General features: G+C 51.4%; 1 protein-coding gene and 1 pseudogene across 2 annotated transcripts in view; both read right to left on the bottom strand.

Annotated features, from left to right (window-relative positions):
* Positions 1 to 2,286: 2,286 nt before the first annotated feature.
* Positions 2,287 to 20,830, bottom strand: part of LDLRAD3 (low density lipoprotein receptor class A domain containing 3) — a 171,772-nt gene continuing 153,228 nt past the window's right edge. Inside the window, exons 5-6 of one of the 2 annotated variants that reach the window (XM_045577601.1) lie at positions 6,103 to 6,448; positions 2,287 to 4,424 (exon numbers count right to left, since the gene is read on the bottom strand). In XM_045577601.1, coding sequence (XP_045433557.1) covers positions 4,187 to 4,424; positions 6,103 to 6,448 — 584 coding nt within the window. In that variant the 3' untranslated portion in view covers positions 2,287 to 4,186. The remainder of the gene's footprint in view (positions 4,425 to 6,102; positions 6,449 to 20,830) is intronic. The other variant, XM_036427259.2, reaches the window with a different exon arrangement.
* Positions 18,427 to 18,641, bottom strand: LOC118713874 (annotated as a pseudogene).

Genomic DNA, 20,830 nt, shown 5'->3' with positions numbered 1-20,830 from the left:
GTTCAGGTCCCTAATAAAAATAACTCCGAAGTCATGTATTTCTGTTTCCTAACATAAACTTTCCAGTTTACCAGAGGTCATTACCAAATCATATAATGGAACCATTGCATTTTTAAAAAATATATTTTTATTGATTTTTTTTTTTTTTTTTTTTTTTTACAGAGAGGAAGAGAGAGGGATACATCGATGAGAGAGAATCATCGATCAGCTGCCTCCTGCACCCCCCCCACCGGGGATGTGCCCGCAACCATGGTACATGCCCCTGACCGGAATCGAACCTGGGACCTTTCAGTCCGTAGGCCGACGCTCTATCCACTGAGCCAAACCGGTTTCGGCCCATTGCATTTTTGATAACTGCAGACTCCAATGATGGGTTATACCTACAAAAATTAAAGAATTAAATTCCCTTTTATCACTGCATACAAAGACGTTAAGGTCTAATATGTATTGAGTCCCAATTTGCTGCTGAGGAAGACTCCTTTCAGTGGAGGATGGAGTGTCTGTACCGCAAACCACTGCATGGCCCAAGGTCCTAGTCCCCAGGTGAGCTGAATGCTGCTGTCTTCACTCTCTCCTGGGGACCATGCTTTTTAAGACCCCTTTCCAGTGTGATCCTAGGGGCACGTGTGTCGATGGAAGCGTGGTCATTATCTTCAGGGGTTGGGTTCACTGGACATACAGCCTTAGGTTTTGCAGACCTTGTGTTTAGTTTCCCATGTGGATTTCAACTTTGGCCAAGACCAAGGCCAAGGTTGCTTCTCCTGTTCATGGGTGGTGGTAGAGGTGACCTCCCGACTCTCCATGCCACTGTCCTGGAGGCATCAGTCAACACGTAGTTCTAAAATCAGTCTTGTAAGACCAGCTAGGATGCCCCCATCACTGATGGGGCCAATCTGCACCATTTGTGGCTCTGAACTCATCATCACCACGTTGTGCTAGAGTTGCAGTGTGGCTCCGCCTGGTTCCAGTTTCATCCGGCACAGGTCAGGGTCTGTTCTTGGCTTTCACAGTGACCCCTTCCTTCCCCCAAACAGCACTGTAGTGGAAGCACTTCATGCCCGTCTTCTTAAGTGACATCCGGGGCCTGTGACGGGAAATAGAATTCGTGATTCCACCTCTGCCTTCCAATCACATCAGCGGTAGAACCTTTAAACGCCCATCACATGGAGACCCCGTCAATAGACTCTTCCTTTTCCCGTCTTTCCTGTGGATTCAATTCACTGCAGAAGTCGTGACAGATGTGAGGAATCCATTGTTTACATCGCCATAGAAGAGCAAGGTGGATTAAGAAAGGCGAAGAACCATTCACACCAAGAGAGAGAATGAAACTGCATGTTTATTTGAAAAGTATAAAATTAAAAAAACAAAACAAACACAGAACACAACCCTAGCCAAAAAAAAAAAAAAAAAGTTCAACTGCACACACCTTTCCAGTTTACATCAACTTTAAACATCACGCACCATTAACCACTTAGTTGCATTGCTAAGAATTGTCGATTTCAAATGAGAGGGAGCGGAGGCCGGTGGTAAGCTAGCTTATCACAGCGAAAGTATTTTAATGTGAAAATAAAAAAAGGACTTTTGGATTTCAATTGAGAGAGGAGAGCAGAGATGGTTCTCCAGTTGGCATTGATTTAGGCAATGTATAAAAAAAATCCTGATCGGAACGAGTTAAAAAATACCGTGGGTCACTTGTTATCTTGAAGACAGGGGGTGGGAGAACCCCAAAACCCCCTGCAGCTTTGGTGTCCTATTTACATATTTTTAAAAACATTCATTACAAAGAAATCAAATCTGTAATAAAAATGTCCCTGTGTTTGTTTTGTTAAAACAACAGCATTTAATAGATTTCCCTTATCTACCCGCAGCATTTGTTTCCTAAAATGCCTGGCAGCAGAATTGTTCGTGAGATTAGTTCACTGCACAATTAATTGAAATTAGAATCCTTTGCTCTAAGCTACTTCCTGGGCACCAGGCAGAAGCAGGGGCCCATCGGAGGGAGAAACACAGCCATTCCGACTCGCAGGAGGGCACCGTTCGGCCCGAGTCCTCACACACTCTGGCCGCCTTTGCTAGCCCTCGCCTGACTGGATGACTCAGAAAAGAAAGTGTTATTTTAAAAATAAAAGATGCAGCCGAAACCGGTTTGGCTCAGTGGATAGAGCATCAGCCTGCGGACTGAAAGGTCCCGGGTTCGATTCCGGTCAAGGGCATGTACCTTGGCTTTGGGCACATCCCCAGTGGGGGGTGTGCAGGAGGCAGCTGATCGATGATTCTCTCTTATCGATGTTTCTAACTCTATCCCTCTCTCTTCCTCTCTGTAAAAAAATCAATAAAATATATTAAAAAAAAGAAAAAGAAAAAAATCACCACGTGGTTAGCTTTTCCGTAATATCCTCTGGATTTGGTTAAGAAGTCTACGGAATAAGGATCACGGGACACCTCTTCCTCCCTGTCTGCAGGCTCCTTGTGAGTGAGCATCAGAGCGGCTGCCGAAAGCGTCGTGGGCTGTGGAGAGAAGCCCTGAGTGGGTGGGAGCTGCCCAGAGTGGCTCCGCCTGGTTCCAGTTTCATCCTGTCAGCGTCCTGCCAAATAAGGTCTAGGTTCCTACCCGTTATCTCCCCAGGGGGTGGGCCCCGGGGCTGGCCGGGCACAAAGAGGGCAGCTAGCAGGAGCACAGAGACCGTGACACATCCTTCGAGGACTCCATCAATGACAATCCCAAGTGCCACGGTGCACAAGCGCCTGGCCCACGGGCCCGTCTGGAGGGGCTTTACGGGTGTGTGTGTGTGTGTGTGTGTGTGTGTGTCAGCGGGACACAGGCCGGACCCCCGTTTGCATCTTTCTTTGGACCTCACTAAAGAAAACACAACAACAACAAAAAAGACAGCTGTCCTATACACATATAAATAGTCCCTTAACTAGAAGGGAAAAACAAAACAAAACCCAAACACACTGTTTCAAATGCATTTCTAAGAGATTAAAAAAAAAAAAAAAAAAAAAAGTCCAAATGGCAAATCTTGACTCCAAATCGTCCACCGTCCGTGCCTCTCAGGGGAGAAACGATGGGATGTCCGAAGGGGCCCAACTCTAACTGTACCCCTGACCCTACATCGATCGGGGCCCGGGGGAGGGGAGAGTGTGCAGTACAGGGAGCTGGGAGCTCTGGGGGGAGGTTCTCACACGGGTTAGAAAAGGCAGTGTCAAGTCCAAACGCACAGGTAACGTGACTTCTGCGTGTGAAGGGAACCTGGGGGGCTAGTGTGGAAGCTGCAGGAAGGGCGGCCGGGCGGCTGGGTGAGGTTCACGGGCACCAGGGTCACAGCAGGGTGCACATCGCCGGGCCACAGGCATGTCACAGCGGGAGGCTGCCGATCCAGGAGCCGGGGGAGGGACTGTGGGCACAGCGGGCCTCTGCTCCACTCCTTCCTGCCTGTTCTGGGACGAGGCTGAGGATATGCGGCCAGAGACGCTCTCCAAACGGGGATTCTCAGGCCACGAGTTAAAGCCAGAATTTACCCAGAGTGGACAGGTTCAGGGTCATCCCCAACACCTGAGTGACACGGCTGACCACTGACACGTGCTCTCTGGCCACCGCTGCCTCCGCTGAACGGAGGGGAACACGGAGGACAGTGCGGGATGCTCGCCGGGCCTCCCTGCAGGGCGGCCACCCCGAGGCGGCCTCCTGGTGGGCGGGCCCTGTGGCTGTCCACAGAGAGGACAGCTAGCAGGAGCAGAGACCACAGCCGAGGGGGAAAGGCACCAGGACCCCCAAAAAGCTATCAGACGGCAGCCCACAGGGCACGCGGCCCAGTGCCTGCCCCTCTGCCCATCCGACACGCCACAGACACCGCTTCCTCAGGCGTCCCCGGACCCGTGTGACCCTGTCCCCTCCTCCGCCAGGTGAGAGTGGCAACAGTAGGACGATGTGGAGAGGGAGGTTTGACCCTGGGCTGAGCGGAAGCTTGACCTCCCAGGACAGATGCCCACACACATCGTGCCAATGGAGAGGCCAGGAAAACCCCCGCTGGAGGACATCCCTGAAATGTGGGGCAGGAGGGGGACGGAGAGACAGCGGACACCCCAGATCAGTCCCTGAGGCCCCCCCGACTTCCCGAGGGCAGGTGGTTAGGATGGTACCAGGTCAGAGCGGATGGACCCGTGTGGAGTCTGGAATAGCCGGGTTTTATACTTCTTCGGGGCCCTGGCCGGGCACGGAGTCCCTGGGCGTGGTGGTGCCCTCCGGGGGGCCGGGCTGCCCGGGGCCGAGGCCCGTGTCTTCCACGCTCAGGAGGCTGCTGGCCGCCCGGGAGCTGGCGCTGTCGGCGCTCCCCGACCGGGAGCGGTAAGGAGGCAGGTCGGCCTGGTTCAGGGACTCGGTGTCGGAAGAGTAGGGCGGCGGAGGGAGGTCGTACCACGCGGGTCTGCAATGGGGGAGGCAGGGAGAGGAGAAGAAAGAGAAGCGTTAGGAGGAGCCAGGGCACGGCTGACTTCTGCCCGGTTCTGGGCGGATGCTGGTGTGAGGCAGGAGGCCAGCCCTCCGGGCAGAGAGGCCACCCAACGTGGTGAGTACTAAGACGGAATGAAGCGGGTCAGTGCCCGCCGGCTGGCCTGTGCCAACGGGCAGGGCCTAGCCACAGTCTCTGGTGGAGCCAGAGCGAGGATGCCAAGTGACTTGGCAGAGTGGCTCTGCTCCATCACCAGGGGTCCCGTGGCCAAGCTGCTGGCCTGGCGCTCGGTGGAGCCTCTGATGAGCCTCAGGATTCCGGGTTCTTACGGGAGCCCGCCTGCTGTGTGGACATGGGTAAGGGAGAGGACACCTTCCCAACACCCCCGTCTCTGCAGGAGGGTATGGTAACGGCATCTTGCTCCCGGGGAAGGAAGAGGAAAGATCCTTGGCTTCCCGGCTCTCACTTCCTGAGGGCTCACTGGGAGCGGCCCCATGCCATGCACCTCACACCCATGCCTTTGGGAAGGGCCACAAGAACGAAGGGGTAGTTGTTCCTTTATGCCCTAGTACAGGGAGGAAACTGAGGCAGGGGCACTAAATGACTCGCAGAAGACCACCCATAACTTGTAAGCATGGGGCTGGGAACGGGACCCCAGGCTATGGGGGTGAGTGACATCCTGAACACGTAGGCTTCCTTTCTAAGAAACCCCTAAGTACTGCCCCCTGAAGCTACCTTTTATGAGGAGGGGAATAAAAAGATTAAATAATACAAGAGCGGCCACTGAAGAGGGCCCAAGAGGACCCCGGGCACCCCAGGACCAGGGGGTGCAAACTGCTCATGCCACACGGTGCATGTGAACTTGGAGAAAGGGGGACGCTAAGCAGAGCTCGTCAGGGGGCGTGGCACCCTCAGAACCCAGGGGACCCTGGGAGCTCTGGCCAGGGACTTCCAGAACAACAATTTGGGGACACCCTGGAGGTCCCCAAAGGAGGGAGGCAGGCTGGGCAGGCAGGACTCAGGCCCATCTTCCATGTCAGCCCCAGAGTTCTGCGTTCGGACTTCAACACTGACTCCACTGGTCAGAGGGTCTCACTTCTTAACACAGCCACGCCGAGTAAAGGGACTTAGTAATCCACTCTCTCCTTCATTCATTCATTCATTCATTCATCCCACACGTTTTAACCGAGCCTCTGACAGGCACTGCTCTGCGGTAGCTGCGAGGGCCCCAGAGTGTGACAGCCGGCCAGTGGCCTCAAGGTGTCAGGGTGGCATTCCCGCGCCAGGATCCCAGCTGTAGGTCCTTCACAAGCGTCTGAAGTCCAAGAGCCTCCGTTTCCTCTCTTGTGAGATCAGGGCAGACACAGAGCCATCCCCAGGGAGTCGCTGGGGAGATTAACTGAGATGATGCATGGGAACTGTCCTGCAAGGACTCAGTAGGCCAGATGCTGCTGTCCCTATGGCACCCAAAGGCAGGCTCTTGGCAAGACCAGGAACCCAGGCTGCCATCATTCTGCTCCCCCTATTGGATCATCGGATAGGGGGAGCAGAATGATGGCAGTCTGTGTTCCTGATCTTGCCAAGATGGTTCTGTGTCTGCTCCCCCCCCCCCCCCCCCCCCTCGCCGGCCCCGTCTCTTCCAGCCAGCACGCACCTCTGGTCCAGCAGGGCCTCGGAGTAGGAGGGCGGGGAGCCCACGTCCGAGGCGTTCTGCTCGGCCTGGCTGGCCACGTACTGGATGCCGTTGTTGACGTTGTAGGTGACGTTGCAGTGGTGCGGGTGGTCGAGCACCACGAGGCGTGACAGCAGCACGGGGTGCTGCAGCCGGTGCACGGGCAGCGTCATGAGGTTGTTGCGCTTGCGCTGGTGGTGCAGGACCAGCGCCAGCAGGGCCACCACGAGCACGAAGATGACGGAGCTGCCGATGATGGCGTAGGTGATGCTGGGGTAGTATACCAGCTGGTTCTCCGACGTCACGAACACCTGCCCGCTGCCCGGCTCTGGGAGAGCCCGAGGGGAGAGAAAAGGAGGAGGTCACTGATTTAGCTCTCACCCCTTGGCGTGGTGGTCTGTCCCAGGACCTGCGTGCAGATGTTGGCAGCAGCACGGTTCACAGTAGCCGTAAAGTGGAAACCACAGACATGGATAAGCAGAATGTAGTACATCCACATGTAGAAAATATATATATATTTAAAATATATTTTATTGATTTTTCTCAGAGAGGGAGAGGAACTGAGAGTTAGAAACATCAATGACAGAGAAGCATCGATTAGCTGCCTCTTGCACACCCCCTACTGGGGATGTGCTCGCAACTAAGATACATGCTCTTGACCGGAATCGAACCCGGGACCCTTCAGTCAGCAGGCCAACGCTCCATCCGCTGAGCCAAACCGGTTTTGGCCACATGTATAATATTACTCAGCAAGAAAAAGGAAGGAAGGACTGACCCATGCTACAACAGGGATGAACCTCAAAAACATTATGGGAAGCAAAATAAGCCAGACATAAGACCCCATGTAGAATTCCATTTACATGAAGTGTCCAGGAAAGGCAGATTTATAGACAGGAAGTAGAATGGTCGCCTGGAGAGGCAGGGTTGGGGGGTAAGAGTTGGGGTGGGAGGCGGGATGAACTGATAATAGGTATGAGGGAAATGTTGAATGTGGTGATGGCTGTACAAATTTGTAAATTTACTAAAACCCATTGAACGACACACTTAAAATGGGAAAATTTCCTGTTACGTAAGTTATACCTCAATAAAGTTGCTTAAAAAAAAAAAAATCAGTGCCAGGAACTACAGTATCTAGGGAACAGGAGTAGTTCCTGTGGCAGAAATCAGTTTTTCCGAGGAAAATTATTTATTTATTATGATTATTATTTTTTAAAATGTAATTTTAGTGATTTCTGAGAGGGAGAATGAAATGAATGAAGGGCCACAACTACCCACGGGTGCAGCCCAGCTGGAAGAATCACCTAAATACAGTCCAGTTGAGTGAACCTGGTGACCACACCCTGCGGTCTTCCCACCTGGGGAAGCGTGAGGAGGTGGCGATGGGCCCATGGGGGCCGAAATGTAGGTGACAAGTAACGGCAGCGGCAGTGACCCCTGCTTTTCAGGATGGTGTCCTGGTGCTGGGCTACCCTTTAGTATAGGGGTGTCGAACTCAATCAGAGAAGGGGCCAAAATCTAAAATCCAGCCTAAATCGCGGGCCAAATGGTTTACTGAATAGTCATGAACTGTCATTGTGATGGAAACGCAGCGGAGTGCAGTGATGACAGCGCGGTGCGGGCCACATTGCAAGGCCTGGCGGGACGGATTTGGCCTGCGGGCCTTGTGTTTGACACATGTGCTTTAGTACATTCCTCATCACTCAAGGTGTGCCTGTTCTGTTCATCACGGTATCCCCACTGTGTGCCTGGCACATAGTAGGTACTCAAATGCACACAACTTAATGAAAAAAAAAAATCTGTGTCTTCACATATGCTGGTAAGGCAGGTGCTTTCATTGTTTTCCTAGAGGCCTGATGCACGAAACTCATGCAAAGTAGGCCTTCCTTCCCCCAGTTGCCGGCTCCTCTAGCACCTGGTCCTTCCGGCCGCCAGCAGGCACCCAGGACCTGGGCTTCCGAAGGATGTCCAGTCTAATTAGCATATTACACTTTCATTATTATAGATGATTCCTACTTTTCAGTTGAGGAAATCGACAGAGAGAGGTGAATTAACCTGTCTAGCATCACACACGGAATAGAGAGGTGAGCATCAGAACCCAGATATTCCTCCTTCAAAGATCCACAGACTGTGAAACACATCATCTTCCTTCCCGATCTCAGTATTTCCAGATTCCCCCCCAATAATCCTCCTCTGACACAGATCTTCCCCCGCAAGCTCTGGGCTTTGTGCTAATTTTCTTTCCAGCTACGCTCAAACATGAATGGAAGCTCCGACGTTCCCATGGGGCACTGTTTCAATGATCAACTGTTCAGAGAGAAGCAAACAGAGCCCCAGACGAAAGGCAGAAGCACGCCCCAGACAGTTACGGGAGGGCGGCCTCTGGAGGCAATCAGCTGTCGCTCAGGCACCTGCTGGCATTCTGTCTGTTCTCAGCTATGTCCTCGGAGGCTGGGTGGGGGCCTGCATGCATGTGTGTGTGTGTGTGTGTGTGTGTGTGTGTGTGTGAGAGAGAGAGAGAGAGAGAGAGAGAGAGAGAGAGAGAGAGAGAATGAGAGAGAGAAGTCAGACGTAAAATAAAACGGCCTCTTCACTGTGTTGTCTGCAGCACAGAGCAGAGGGTTGCAATCTGGGCCATCGTGTCTCGGTGTTCTCAGGCACGCTACTGACTGTTATGAGCCTCAGATGCCTTATCTTTAAAACGGGGTGGTTCTGTGTGAGCAGCAATGGCCATCTCCTTGAGCTACCGAGAGGGTAAAGTACACTGCACGGAATCCACAGAGATCAGAGCCAAGTGCCACAGAGGTTTGCGTTCAATTAATGCTAGTTCTTTTTTTCTTTTTAAATATATATATTTTTTATTGATTTCAGAGAGGAAGAGAGAGAGAGAGAGAAATGTCAATAATGAGAGTCATTGATCCGATTTCTGGGACTTTTTATCGGATCCCTTCACATCCGGTGTGAAAAGGGAGCTGGGATGCTGATGGCTGAGAAGAGGAGGTGCCACCCAGAGGGTCACACACCAGCCAGGGCCGGGGGGACATGAAGTGCGACCTTCTCAGGGCTGTGCTGAGAGCTGAGAAGTCTGGCTGAGCGTACATTCCTTTATCCACTTAACCACGTCCCAATGGTAGCTTGGGCCCTGAGCTCAGTGCTGGGGATTCTGGAACCAAAACGGCAGAAGCTCAGATGTGGGAGAAGCTCTGGGACTGCTTCTCCCCAGTGTGCCCCCGGTTACCCATACCCGCCTGCAGCCAGTCACGGGAGCGCCCTGGCCACTGTAAGCCAAGGGCACCCCACACCCACCCTGTGGGGCTGCAGCGCCTTTGGGGATCCCATTCCAAACTCAACTCCTGTCCCAATTTAGATGCAGATTGAAACGGTTTAATTTAGAGGGCAGACTAACACATGACTGAATCAAAAGAGAACCGTGAAAACCCCACTGGTCCATTTCCATGGCAACTCAAGTTTCTAAAATTAACTGAAGGGAGGGTGGCGGGAAAATCCACGAGGCCAGCCCGCCCTGCATCAGCTGGACCATCCTAGCCCGAACCCGAGGGAAACCAGAGGGACCCAGCTGCTCAGAGGGAACTAAGGCTCCAGTACCACCCAGAAGCAGGAGACAAGCTCCACACAATGAAATGCAAAGCGAGAGAGGTAAGAGATGAGAACGCTCTGGGTCTGAAGGCGGAAGGAGGCAGACTTCTCAGTTGTCCTTATTAGAAAAGACCAAGGGGTTCCGTCCTTCCCACCCTTCCCCATGCCCGCCCTTGGGTCAAGGAGACAAGGAAGCATCCCTGAAAGTCCCTGCATTTTCTTTTTTTAAAATATTTTTTATTGATTACAGAAAGGAAGACAGATAGAGACATCAATGATTAGAGAGAATTATTGATTAGCTGCCTCCTGCATGCCCCACACAGGGGATTAAATCTGCAACCCAGGCATGTGCCCAGATCGGGAATCCAACCGTGACTTCCTGCTTCATGGTCAGTGCTCAACCACTGAGCCACACGGGCCAGGTGACCCTGCATTTTCAATAAGTGCTACTGAGACAGCCAGCCCTTACCCGGAGCCCCTAATGGACAGCGAGGAGAGCACATTGGTATGGAGCAGTGGTCGGCAAACTGCGGCTCCAGAGCCACCTGCGGCTCTTTGGCCCCTTGAGTGTGGCTCTTGCACAAAACACCATGTGCGGGCGCTCACGTACAGTGTGACTGAAACCTTGTGGTCCATGTGCGGAAGTTGGTTTTCGGCCTGGGTGAGTCTATGTTGAAGAAGTGGCGTTAGAACACTCAAGGGTGCCAAAGAGCCGCATGTGGCTTGCGAGCCGCCGTTTGCCGACCACTGGTGTGGAGGAAGCCCCTGTGATCCCAGCGCCCTCTGAGGCTGCTGAGCCCTGCTGTGCCCTCAGAGCTGGAGCTGGGCTTCTGACCCTCTGAGAGGAAAGGTGCCAATGACAAGGCAGGGAGAGGGTGGTAAATGGCTTCCTGGGGTGACAGAACTGGCTGTGACAGAACTGGCTGGAGGATAAGAAGCGAAAATGGCTATTTAAGGTAGAAAAGGGCATTATTAATTTGGGATTCAGATTGCCAGCAAAACTCAGTGATGAGGGAGACAGGGAGCTGGAGTCCCGGGGGCCTTTTTAGGACTCTGCTCGACAGTGTGATGGCCTACACAAGGACAGCAGGAGAGTGCAGTGAGGGGGAGCCGCAGTTTGCCGACCACAGTTCTATTCAGTCTGGCCATGGATGCAGGGGTCTCCACACCTCTCTTTCCTGAGCACACAGCGGCTCCCAGACCCAGGCTCCCACACCTGACATTCTGGACTGTTCTCGCAGGCCACAGGCTAAAGCGGAGACATGTGCCTCCTGGAATTTGCTGAATAAGGAAGGGCTGGACAGATTGCTATTTCTATTGCTTACTGTACCTATTTACTTGTAGTGTCTGGTGGAAACGGCGAAATTAAACGCTTAGCAGACATTCTTTGAACTGAACACTCAGTTGGTTTCTAGCCCGGTTATAAGGCTTGGCAAGTTCTAATACGGTGGGTCATTGGGCCTGCAGCATCAGCAGCCGGCGCAAACACTGCTAACTCAAGTGGGAATCAGGGAACAGCAATGCTTCCTGAATGTGTGAGTGCCGTATACTCATACACAACAGCACTGCAGGGAAACGCTGACCCTAAGGACCGAAGAGGGGAGAAAACTCCCGCAGGCGTGCCATTGTCACTGCAAATAAAGTTTCATTTGTGGGGCTGAGAAAACAAACAGCATCAGTTACAACCCTACGCACCCCAGCCACCCTGAGTGATGGGAAATCCCAGCATCAGCTCCAGTCCCTGCCTTTCTTTTTCCATTCATATCCAACCCTTTCCCATTCACATCCAACTCATGTCCAGAGGCGGGTCCTCCTAATTCTGCTTTCAATTCTTGGGACAAGTCACCATCATTTGCTACAGAGATGACCACACTTGCCACAGCATCTCTGTCCGATGGCACTAACTGGACACACAAAGGAGGGAGATAAAGGGAGACTTTGCTAATTAAAAAAAAAAAAAATTGGCTTCAGAGGAGGAAATCTCATCATCAGTCATGATTACAAACTTCCCTCGCGGTCTCAACACAGACCTAAGCGGGAGTTGCTCTGCAGCAGCTTGTCTGACGGCAGGTAGACAAGCACGTAACCCTTTTGGGTCTCTGAAGACTCTGAGGGGATCAGAGGTGCTGCAGACCTCCCTGCTTGCCTTGGTGTAGAAGACCATTCAACCCCGAGTCTTAAGCTAGAGATACCCTCGTCTGTGGCACCTCATCGGTTGTCTTTTTGGACAGAAGATGCTGTGCAAACGTAAGAGGGAGAAAGAAGGTGCCTGTGACCGTCTCCTTGATATTCTGGGGGCGAGCTGTTTGGGGAGCCGGAAACGCAATGCAGGCTCCCCGAGCTAAGCCAGCTAAAAGTTTAATTAAATACAATTGCTTGCTGTGCGTTCCTGTCCTAACTGGCCTCATACATATTCATCACAGCAATTACGGCCGCGGAAAAAAACCTACAACTAATTACTCCTCCGCGCGCCCCATCTTTCAGATGCCTCGGATTTTCGCATAAATACTGCTGGAATTAATTGCAAGTTAGTTAATTTCGTACTTTGTCATTTCAAAGCGTAATTGAAAATTAATGTAAAAGGTGCAAAAAGACGCACTCAGAATTCAAGAGCCGCACAACAAAAAACCCCACCGGAAGCCATTACGGCAGACCTGGTCACTGCGACTTGGACGGGCGCTGAGAAGGGGATGTGATTGTTCCAACCTGAATGCAGGGCTGTGCCCGTCCCGCTGTAATAAAAGGCCAGTCCCACAACCACCCCTGTAGTCACATCTCTATTTTCCTATGACAGAGCAACAGAGAAAGGACTGGTGACGGATGGAGAGGCCGCCATTGGCCTGGCTGCCTCCTGGCTGTGCGTTTAGCCCTTTATTCCTCCAGAGAAGGACAGCATGTGGCTTCCACGATCACCCCATTCCACTTCCACACCAAGTGTCTCTGCCAGGACCCATTTTCTGGACCCAAATACCACACAACACCCAGGACACATTACTCTCACGCCTTGCAGGGACATGCGAATAGTGGTTACTATGATGATGGGCGATGTTGGGAGAGAGGGATATTTTCTGATGTAATTATTTTGTCACGAGTGAAACCCTCCCCTTCCTTCGATCGCCAATCAATCGTGCCCTCCTCGGGGAAGGAAGCTTTTGCTGACTGTCCCGATGAGGACAGTTCCCGTGTTTGCCTGGGACCCGGTCTCTCTCCTTCATCTCAGCACATGCTCATTACACTGAGTCAGTTTATGACAGTCACATACTCTTTCATGTAGCGGCTGCCTCCCCAGGAAACTGTGCCCCCAAAGCACAGGGGCCGTGGTGGGTTCTGTCTTTGTGGACAGTGTTGTTCCCAGCATCAAACAATAGGAATGATAACAGTATCAGCAGCAGCAAAGGTGGCAGGCAGCTAGCACTCACACACACGCACACAGAACTTCCTAAGTGCCAGGAGCCAGCAGCCTAAGGACTTTAGCCTAAGGACTTCCCCTCAGGTAAACGGTTCCCCCTTTACCTGAGGGGAAGCCACAGCCCATGAAGGCCAAGTGCCTGACGCACCCTCAAGCAGCTACTACGGACAGAAGGCAGGAGGCACACCCAGGCCACTGGCTCCTGGGTCTACATGGAGCCGCCCTTTTACCCAGCACTTACCCCAGCACACAGGGCGTATGATAAAGATTTGTTCATGAAAAGGCTACCCATCTATCACACATCCTTTTTTGGGATCCTGAACATGTTATCTTCTTTTATTTGGATACAGGGAAACACACAACCAATCGCTCCCCTGGGAATGAGCCAGCAGAACAGAAGCAGTAGGTAGCTAGGAGGAAACCTGGAGTTTCTTTGGAAGAAATTTCTTTTCCGACAAAATGCTTGACTCCCTCCCCCAAAGTGCTCGGCTCTGAAGAAAACGCTCCTCCCAAGTTCTTTCACGAAAACTAGCCCCGATGTCTTCCTTTCCCTGAACCCACAGGGACCAGGGACTGACAGGGCCCAATGCATTCTCTTCACACACAATCCAGCGGGGACTCCAGACTCTGGTTCCCACAACTTGATCAAGTCAAAGGGTCTGGCCCCGAGAACGTGGTGAAGCAAAGGGAGAGCTAGCCGGTCCTTCACTTGAAACCTTCACAGGTGCCCAGTGAGAGAACCTGCCCCCCACCTCAGCCCCCACCGAGGAGGGTGTGTGTGTCCCACTGAGGTTAAGACAGGCCCAGGACCATGTGCGTTGTGTGAGGATGAGGATAAAGACACACCGGCCTGGGGGAATTGTCGCCGCCTCCTTAGATGAGAGCAGGCAGACTCGGTTCTCTTTGCATGGCCTTCCTTAGCGGAACACGGCCGTCTGGGGAGCTAACGGGCCCCGTGCATTGTGAGCGAGAAATGTGTAAGGGATTAGGACGGCGGGCACTGGCAGGCGGGCCCCAGGAAAGCTTGCCCGGGACACGCATTCCCCAGGGTAAAACCCAGTACGCTGGCATCCCTCCAGGTTCAGGCGGGGATCAAACAGGTTCAGGCGGGGAGAGCGGGGGCTGCTCCATTCACTTGGAACCGAGAAAGAAAGCGTCTCCGGGGAGCTTATTGTTTCGGGATTAGCGTCTGTAATGTCAGCGCCACGACGAATGCCGATGAGACGGGCCTCGCTTCAGTAAGCGTGTGATACGGGTAAGTGGCTGCCCCAGGCCTAAGCCCGCGGGAATCACCAGACACCAACACTTTGTCCCACAGATGGAATGCCAAGTGCACGCCGGCCCCCTCTTCCAAAGCACCCCCCCCCGGGGCACTTTACAAACTAGCGGGGAGGACGGAGGAGAACACACTTCACCCCGTTCCCTAGTATCTCCGAGGAAGAGAGGAACACATTTCCCTGCCCTGTCTGCCAACCCTGGGCTCAGGCCGGATATCTTAAATAACTCAGCGAAGCCAGATGTGTCTTCTTCCTGCCAGGGCTTAGAAACAGCCGGCTACCAGGCCGCTGTGGGAGAGCGGCAATCCACCAGGATTTAATCACCAGGCCAGCCTTTGGGATGCCACATGCTTTTTTTTTTTTTTTTTTTTTAATGGACATTTTGGCCAGAGGTGAGGATGGGCTGATTGCATAGGTACATCCTCGATTCCGGTGATGTCTGACTGGCCAACAGTGGCCAGGGTGACTCCCCCTTTTCACTCGTCCAACCTAAACACCAGTAGATAAGGACCCTGGAGCGTGAGTTTTGCCCACATCTGGGGAAATCACAGCGGTGATTCTCTGGCTCTCGGGTCCTTCCTGCCAAACCCACATGCCCTGGCCCGGTCCAGTGTCCTGGGTGACAGGGTGGGGAGCCGCAGAGGAACTTAGAATGCATTTCTCCCCGGGAACAGTGACCAAGATCTGGCCATGAGGACGTCTCCCTGGGATCGATCTAATGTCTCCTCGGGCCGCTTTGCTGCCCTTTAGCCTGGCTTTCACCATCATCAGCCCCTTCTTCCCCTTTAAAATGTGCACTTCACATCCAGCTGTCCTTCCCATGCTCTCCCTTTAAAAATGTGCATTTTACATGCAGCTGTTCTTAGCATGTTCTTCGCCTTACCAGTGGAAAGCGACGTACATGTCCTAAAGGCACATGACAGTGGCACTGGAGAGGCCAAAACAGTGGGCCGGGGGAATCCCCGTTTGCCTGGACCCTGCACGATGCTGTGGGCAGCGGTGAGGTATGGCTGCAACGGTGGTGTGCATGAAAGATGCCTCCCAGGGGGGAGGTGGGGGGAGGGGAGATAGACTCGGGGTGGCCAGAGAAGGGATTTTGGTGGCCAGGCAAGAGAAAGGGAGGCCTGAATGAGGACAGAGGCTGAGGAAGTGGAAAGGAAGGGGATACTTTTTACCGTTGGGAATCAAGCTCTCACTAGTTGCCATGCATCGGGCTAAGGTGTACACACCGGCACACAGAATGCTCACAAGCATCTCAGGAGATGCAGCGTTACCCCATTGTTCAAGGAGGAAACTGAGGCTCAGAAAGTCAGCGGCCCTCCCACCATGACACAGGCATGATAACGTCGAGTTAATAGCTGATACGTGCTAGGCGCTCTCCTACAAGCACGACTCATGTATTTCATTCTGTGATCCCCATCTTACAGAAGACACAGTGGAGACTCTCACTCTCAGGGGTCTGATCCCAGATCAAGCTCTGAACCCCGTTTGGGTTGGCTCCCAAGTGCCTGCTCTGAACCACTACCCCGATGAGCGCGTGCCTGTGGCCTTGGCGGCCCTGGCTGGAGGGGCTACGTGCCTGGGTGCACTGGGCCAGATCCCATCTCAGGAAGGGAGCGTCTGCCGCTCACCCCGGAGGCTGCTGGGAGGGGCATCGGGTAACGGGACCTGCGCGTGGAGCTTGCACAGGAAGGTGCCTGGTCCAGGCTGCCCAGGAGGAGTGTGGGAGCAAAGAGAAGGCATCCTTTGCCGCTCCCAGAGAGCTGCCAGGTGGTTTTGCTATGAAAACGGGCAGAATGACAAGCTACTCCGCAAAGGGGCCTTGGGATGCTGTGTGTGACCCAGTCCCACTTAGCGGCCACCTCGGCCACAGCTTCTGGTTTGTGGTAAACCAAAAATGCTCAGAATTGGATTTTTCAATAAACCACTCATCCTGCAGAGAAAAACATGGGTCACGGGCTTCTGAAATGTCAGCCCTGCATCTCTGCTTCCATCATTACTGTGCATCCAAGACCTGCAGACCTGGGTAGGGAGGGAGAAGGATGAGGGAGGCATGGTCCAGAGGGGCCCTCGCCCAGGCCATCTGCAGCCAGGCCAGGAATGCTTGAAAGAGATTTTTCTCTGACAGCTCGCTTTGAAAGTGCAAATGCTCTTACCGGCCAATTGTTCCTCCCCTGCATTCTTTAAATTCATTTTTATTTTTTATCAAAGGAACATGTGCACATGATTTAGAGAGGCAAACAGTTGTAGAATTCTCGATAAAAGCAGCAGTGCTCTTTGACCTTCCCCCGCCAGGAGCCATCGCCTCCTGCTATTTCGGTTGCGTTTTTTTCCTGCCTTTTCCCTCCGTATCTCCAAAGAACACGCTTCCCGTGCTGTGTCTCCATTTTCAGTTTCAGGAATTAGCTGCCGACTTTCCAATCTGGACGGTGAGGACTGAGCTCTCTGGTTTATCACCATCTTGGCAGCCACCCCACGAGGCTCACTCTCGGGCCCATTGGCAAGCTCCCTGGTTAGTAATTTTAAGATAACCAGTGTTTTTGTTAACTTGATCATGAAAATGATATTCATGGACACATAATGGAAAGTGTTACGGTTTTAACACTTTTCTTCCCAGCAGAACTTCTTGTTTTTGCTGGAGTTACCATAGCCTTTCCCCCTCCATTTGTTTAGTATCGTGGGTGTGTTTTAGTATCACATGTGATTCTCACGAATCCAAAGAGAGCCTTCCCCAGTTTTGTAAATCCCCTCTGCACTCATGCAAATCCACTGAGTATATTGTATCAGAGCCTGGAGATCCCCTTTCACTCACTGATGCTGGATACCCCGTGTCTTCTTTTTATTTCTTGGTTTACTCCCTTACTTTGGGTAGAGCATCCTCATTAGCAATTTCCTGAAAGGGTTGTACGAAAGTCACGCATGTTTTTTCTCTCACTTCTATGGTGCAGAATTGGAAATCTTTCACTTCAGAACAGTTGAAGCATGTCCAGAGTTATAAAGAAGTCTGATGCCATATTTTTGTTGTTAAATACTCAACCAAGGATATTTTTTCCCATTAATTTTTAGAGAGTGGAAGGGAGGGGGGAGAGATAGAGAGAGAAACACTGATTTGAGAGAAATATATTGCTGCCTCTCGCACACGCCTAGACTGGCAATGGGAATAGAGCCTGCAACCGAGGTACGTGCCTTTGACCAGAATCAAACCCGAGACCCTTCAGTCTGCGGGCCAATGCTCTAACTACTGAGCAAAACCAGCTAGGGCAAGATGTCATTTGGCATCAGACTTTGCATGAAGCCTGCTTTTATCTATGCATATGCATTGTTGCTCCCCTGTTCTGACAGCCACGCTGACGGGCTTGGTGTGGTGTATTCCCATTCATTGATCTGAGCACTCCTGGGACCCTTTCCTATCTGAAAACACCTCCTTGGTTCAGGGGGAATTTCCTTTAATTTCCCAATCTTCTCCCTTATCTCTAAAATTCCTATTATTTGGGAGTAAATCTAACCGCATCCTTGACTTATTTTTCTTACCTTTCTGATCTTGCTTTGTGTTTCTTTGTGTTTTTGTACTTTCGGGGACCTAGCCTAATATGCATGTTTCAGCCTTTCCATATTTTAAATTTCTGAGTTCTTTCCTGTTTGCTCCTAGAAAAGGACATCCTGTTTTTATTTCAAAAGCACAGTATCTTGCCCAGCTGTGCTGGCTCAGTGAATTGAGCGTCCTTCCATGGACTAAGAGGTCCCGGGTTCAATTCCCAGTCAGGGCACATGCCCAGGTTGCAGGCTCAATCCCCAGTAGGGGGCATGCAGGAGGCAACCTATCAATATTTCTCTCTCTTCTTTTCCCTTCCTCTCTGAAGTCAATTTAAAAAAAAAAAAAAAGAAAAAAAAGAAAGAAAAAAAAAAAGAATGCAGTATCTTTAGCTAGCTCTGAGGTTTAAAGTAGTTTCCTCCTCTTTCTATAGCCAGTTTAAAAAATATATTTATTTATTTATTGTTTTTTTACAGAGAGAAAGGGAGAGGTATAGAGAGTTAGAAACATCAATGAGAGAGAATCATCGATCAGCTGCCTCCTGCACACCAAGGCACATGCCCTTGACCGGACTCGAACCTGAGACTTTTCAGTCCGCAGGCCGACGCTCTATCCACTGAGCCAAACCGGTTTCAGCTGAATAGCCTGTTTTTTAAACTGATAAGAACAGATACTACACTTGACCTTAGCCAAAAGGCCGAGAAGCGGTGAATAGCCTGTTTTTTAAACAAGAAGCCTGGATGGTAGGTATTTCTCTCATTTACTCCTCTGAACCTCATTGAATGAGAGCTCCTGGGTTTTCAGGTAATGAGTACTAACAGGATCCGGGTGTCTGGCACTCCGGGTGCCCGGGTGTCTGTAGTTACGTCTCTTCCTGGCCTTCTCAGTGGCCCCGGCATAGGAAAAAGGGGATGAATCCCAGCTCTGCTTCCTGCGTCTGTAATCCTCAGTCTCACCTGCAGTTTCAGGGTAATCCCACCCACCTCTGCACTCAGGGCTCTCCAGGGACCAGGCAGGTTAATGACTGCAAATGCATTTCAAAAAGCACGAAGAGCGAGAGAAACACAAGGCTTTGCTGTGACTTAAAGCCTCGCTTTCATCTCCTAAAATCCAATCTAACCTTATCGTGGCCTGCCTTCGGGGAGGAGAGGTTTGTCTCCAGTGAGCTTATAAATCACCCTCTGACAGTTCAAAAGGATGTCCTCTATCACACAGACACACCGCCAGGGAGAGAGTTTCTCACCAACATCTTCCCATCAGCTGCCAAAGCCAGCTGACTCCACGCCGCCCCAAACAAACACCCGGAATGCAAGCCAGGGACTGAGAAGAAATGAGTGGGACAGAAGCCTATTGGCGGTCCATTCCACAATGGATCTCTCTCCTAGCTGAGCTTTGTACAGCCTTCTTCACTGAGGTTAGAAATACAGGAGAAAGAGGGGTTAAACGTATCTAAACAACGGGTTACATGCGGTTGTGGCCATTTGGGAAAGAGGGGGTGGAGGCTCTGTACATGGTGTCATGAAAAGATACTCATGGTCTGTAAGGGATAAAAACAAAGGCAGAACCATGAGAACAATTCCATCACCATAATAAAACAAGACTTTGTATCTGTGCGTGTATATGTCCACGTACCTGTACCTTGCATACATTACAAAAGGAATTGCGATCCCACCAGAACACTCAAGGCTGTTACTTCTGGGAAATGGGACTGGAGATGAGGAAGGGAAAAGACTTCCACATTTTACTTAAACACTTCTGAACTTCTGAGTGGTTTAAATTTTTTTCATAGCACGCATACCGTATTTTTCGGACCATAAGACGCACTTTTTTCCCCCCAGAAGTGGGGGGAAAAAGTCCCTGCGTCTTATGGTCCAAATATAGCCTACACATATACTTTTAAAAAAAAAAGTGTTTTTACTTGCCCGGCTCTGTGTGGTCTCTGTGTGCTTGCCCGGCTCTAAAATGGTTCTAAATGCTGCTGTTTACTTTACAGGGTTGATTACATGTGTTTATGACTGTGATGTTGGGTTTTAATGCACATAAAATATTTTAGGACACTATTTGTTTCAGAATCTTTTTTTCTTCATTTCCCTTCTCTAAAAACTGGTGCGTCTTATGGTCCGGAGCGTCTTATGGTCCGAAAAATACGGTATATCATTTCTGATCCTAAGAAGGAAAACACAAACATAGTAAATTAAAAGAGTGAAAAAGAAAATTGCATCTGGGGAAAAGTAAAGGCAGTAAGAAGTCAGAGAGAGGTAGAGAAGATGGCAAGAAGGGGTCGGGCTTGGCAGGGGTCGGGGACAGATCACACATTTCTGCCAGAGACATACAACAGGTGTAGCTGCTCCCAGTTGGGGACCCAGAAACAATCCCCTTCAGGCCATGACAACTACCCGGGCACCTATGCCAGCTCCACTACCAACTCAAGGAACTTAAGGGGAAGAAAGCCCATTTTCTAAAAATGGTGTAATTTCAATTCAATGTCTCTGACAAATGCACAGAGCCGGGTAACCTACCAAGAGAATCCGTTTTCAACACAACCTCCCAGCGGCATGCAGAGGTGTGGATCTGAGGGAATGAGCTCACGTGGCCATGGCGACACACAGCAGTGGGCCTTCTCAAGTCCAACAGCCAGTGACGGCCAGGGGTTGGTCCAGAATGAGACTCAGACCCTATCCATCTAATGGGTGGTGCTCCTCTCGTCTTCTCTCTGAGTTTTCCAGACTTCCTGATTCTGTGCACTCCTCATCTGGGTGTCTCTTGGCTCAGTAACTCACCTGTCTCTTGACAGTGACCATGATAACCCTGGGCCATTCATGCTATCAGTTTGGCAAAGAGGTACCAAATGGAAAGGATCCTTGGGAGTGAACCAGCCCTCTCAAATAGGCCAACTAC

This window comes from Pipistrellus kuhlii, unplaced genomic scaffold (assembly GCF_014108245.1).
Source record: "Pipistrellus kuhlii isolate mPipKuh1 unplaced genomic scaffold, mPipKuh1.p scaffold_m20_p_9, whole genome shotgun sequence".
Lineage (NCBI taxonomy): Eukaryota > Metazoa > Chordata > Mammalia > Chiroptera > Vespertilionidae > Pipistrellus > Pipistrellus kuhlii.
This window is presented reverse-complemented; position numbering and strand designations above follow the sequence as displayed.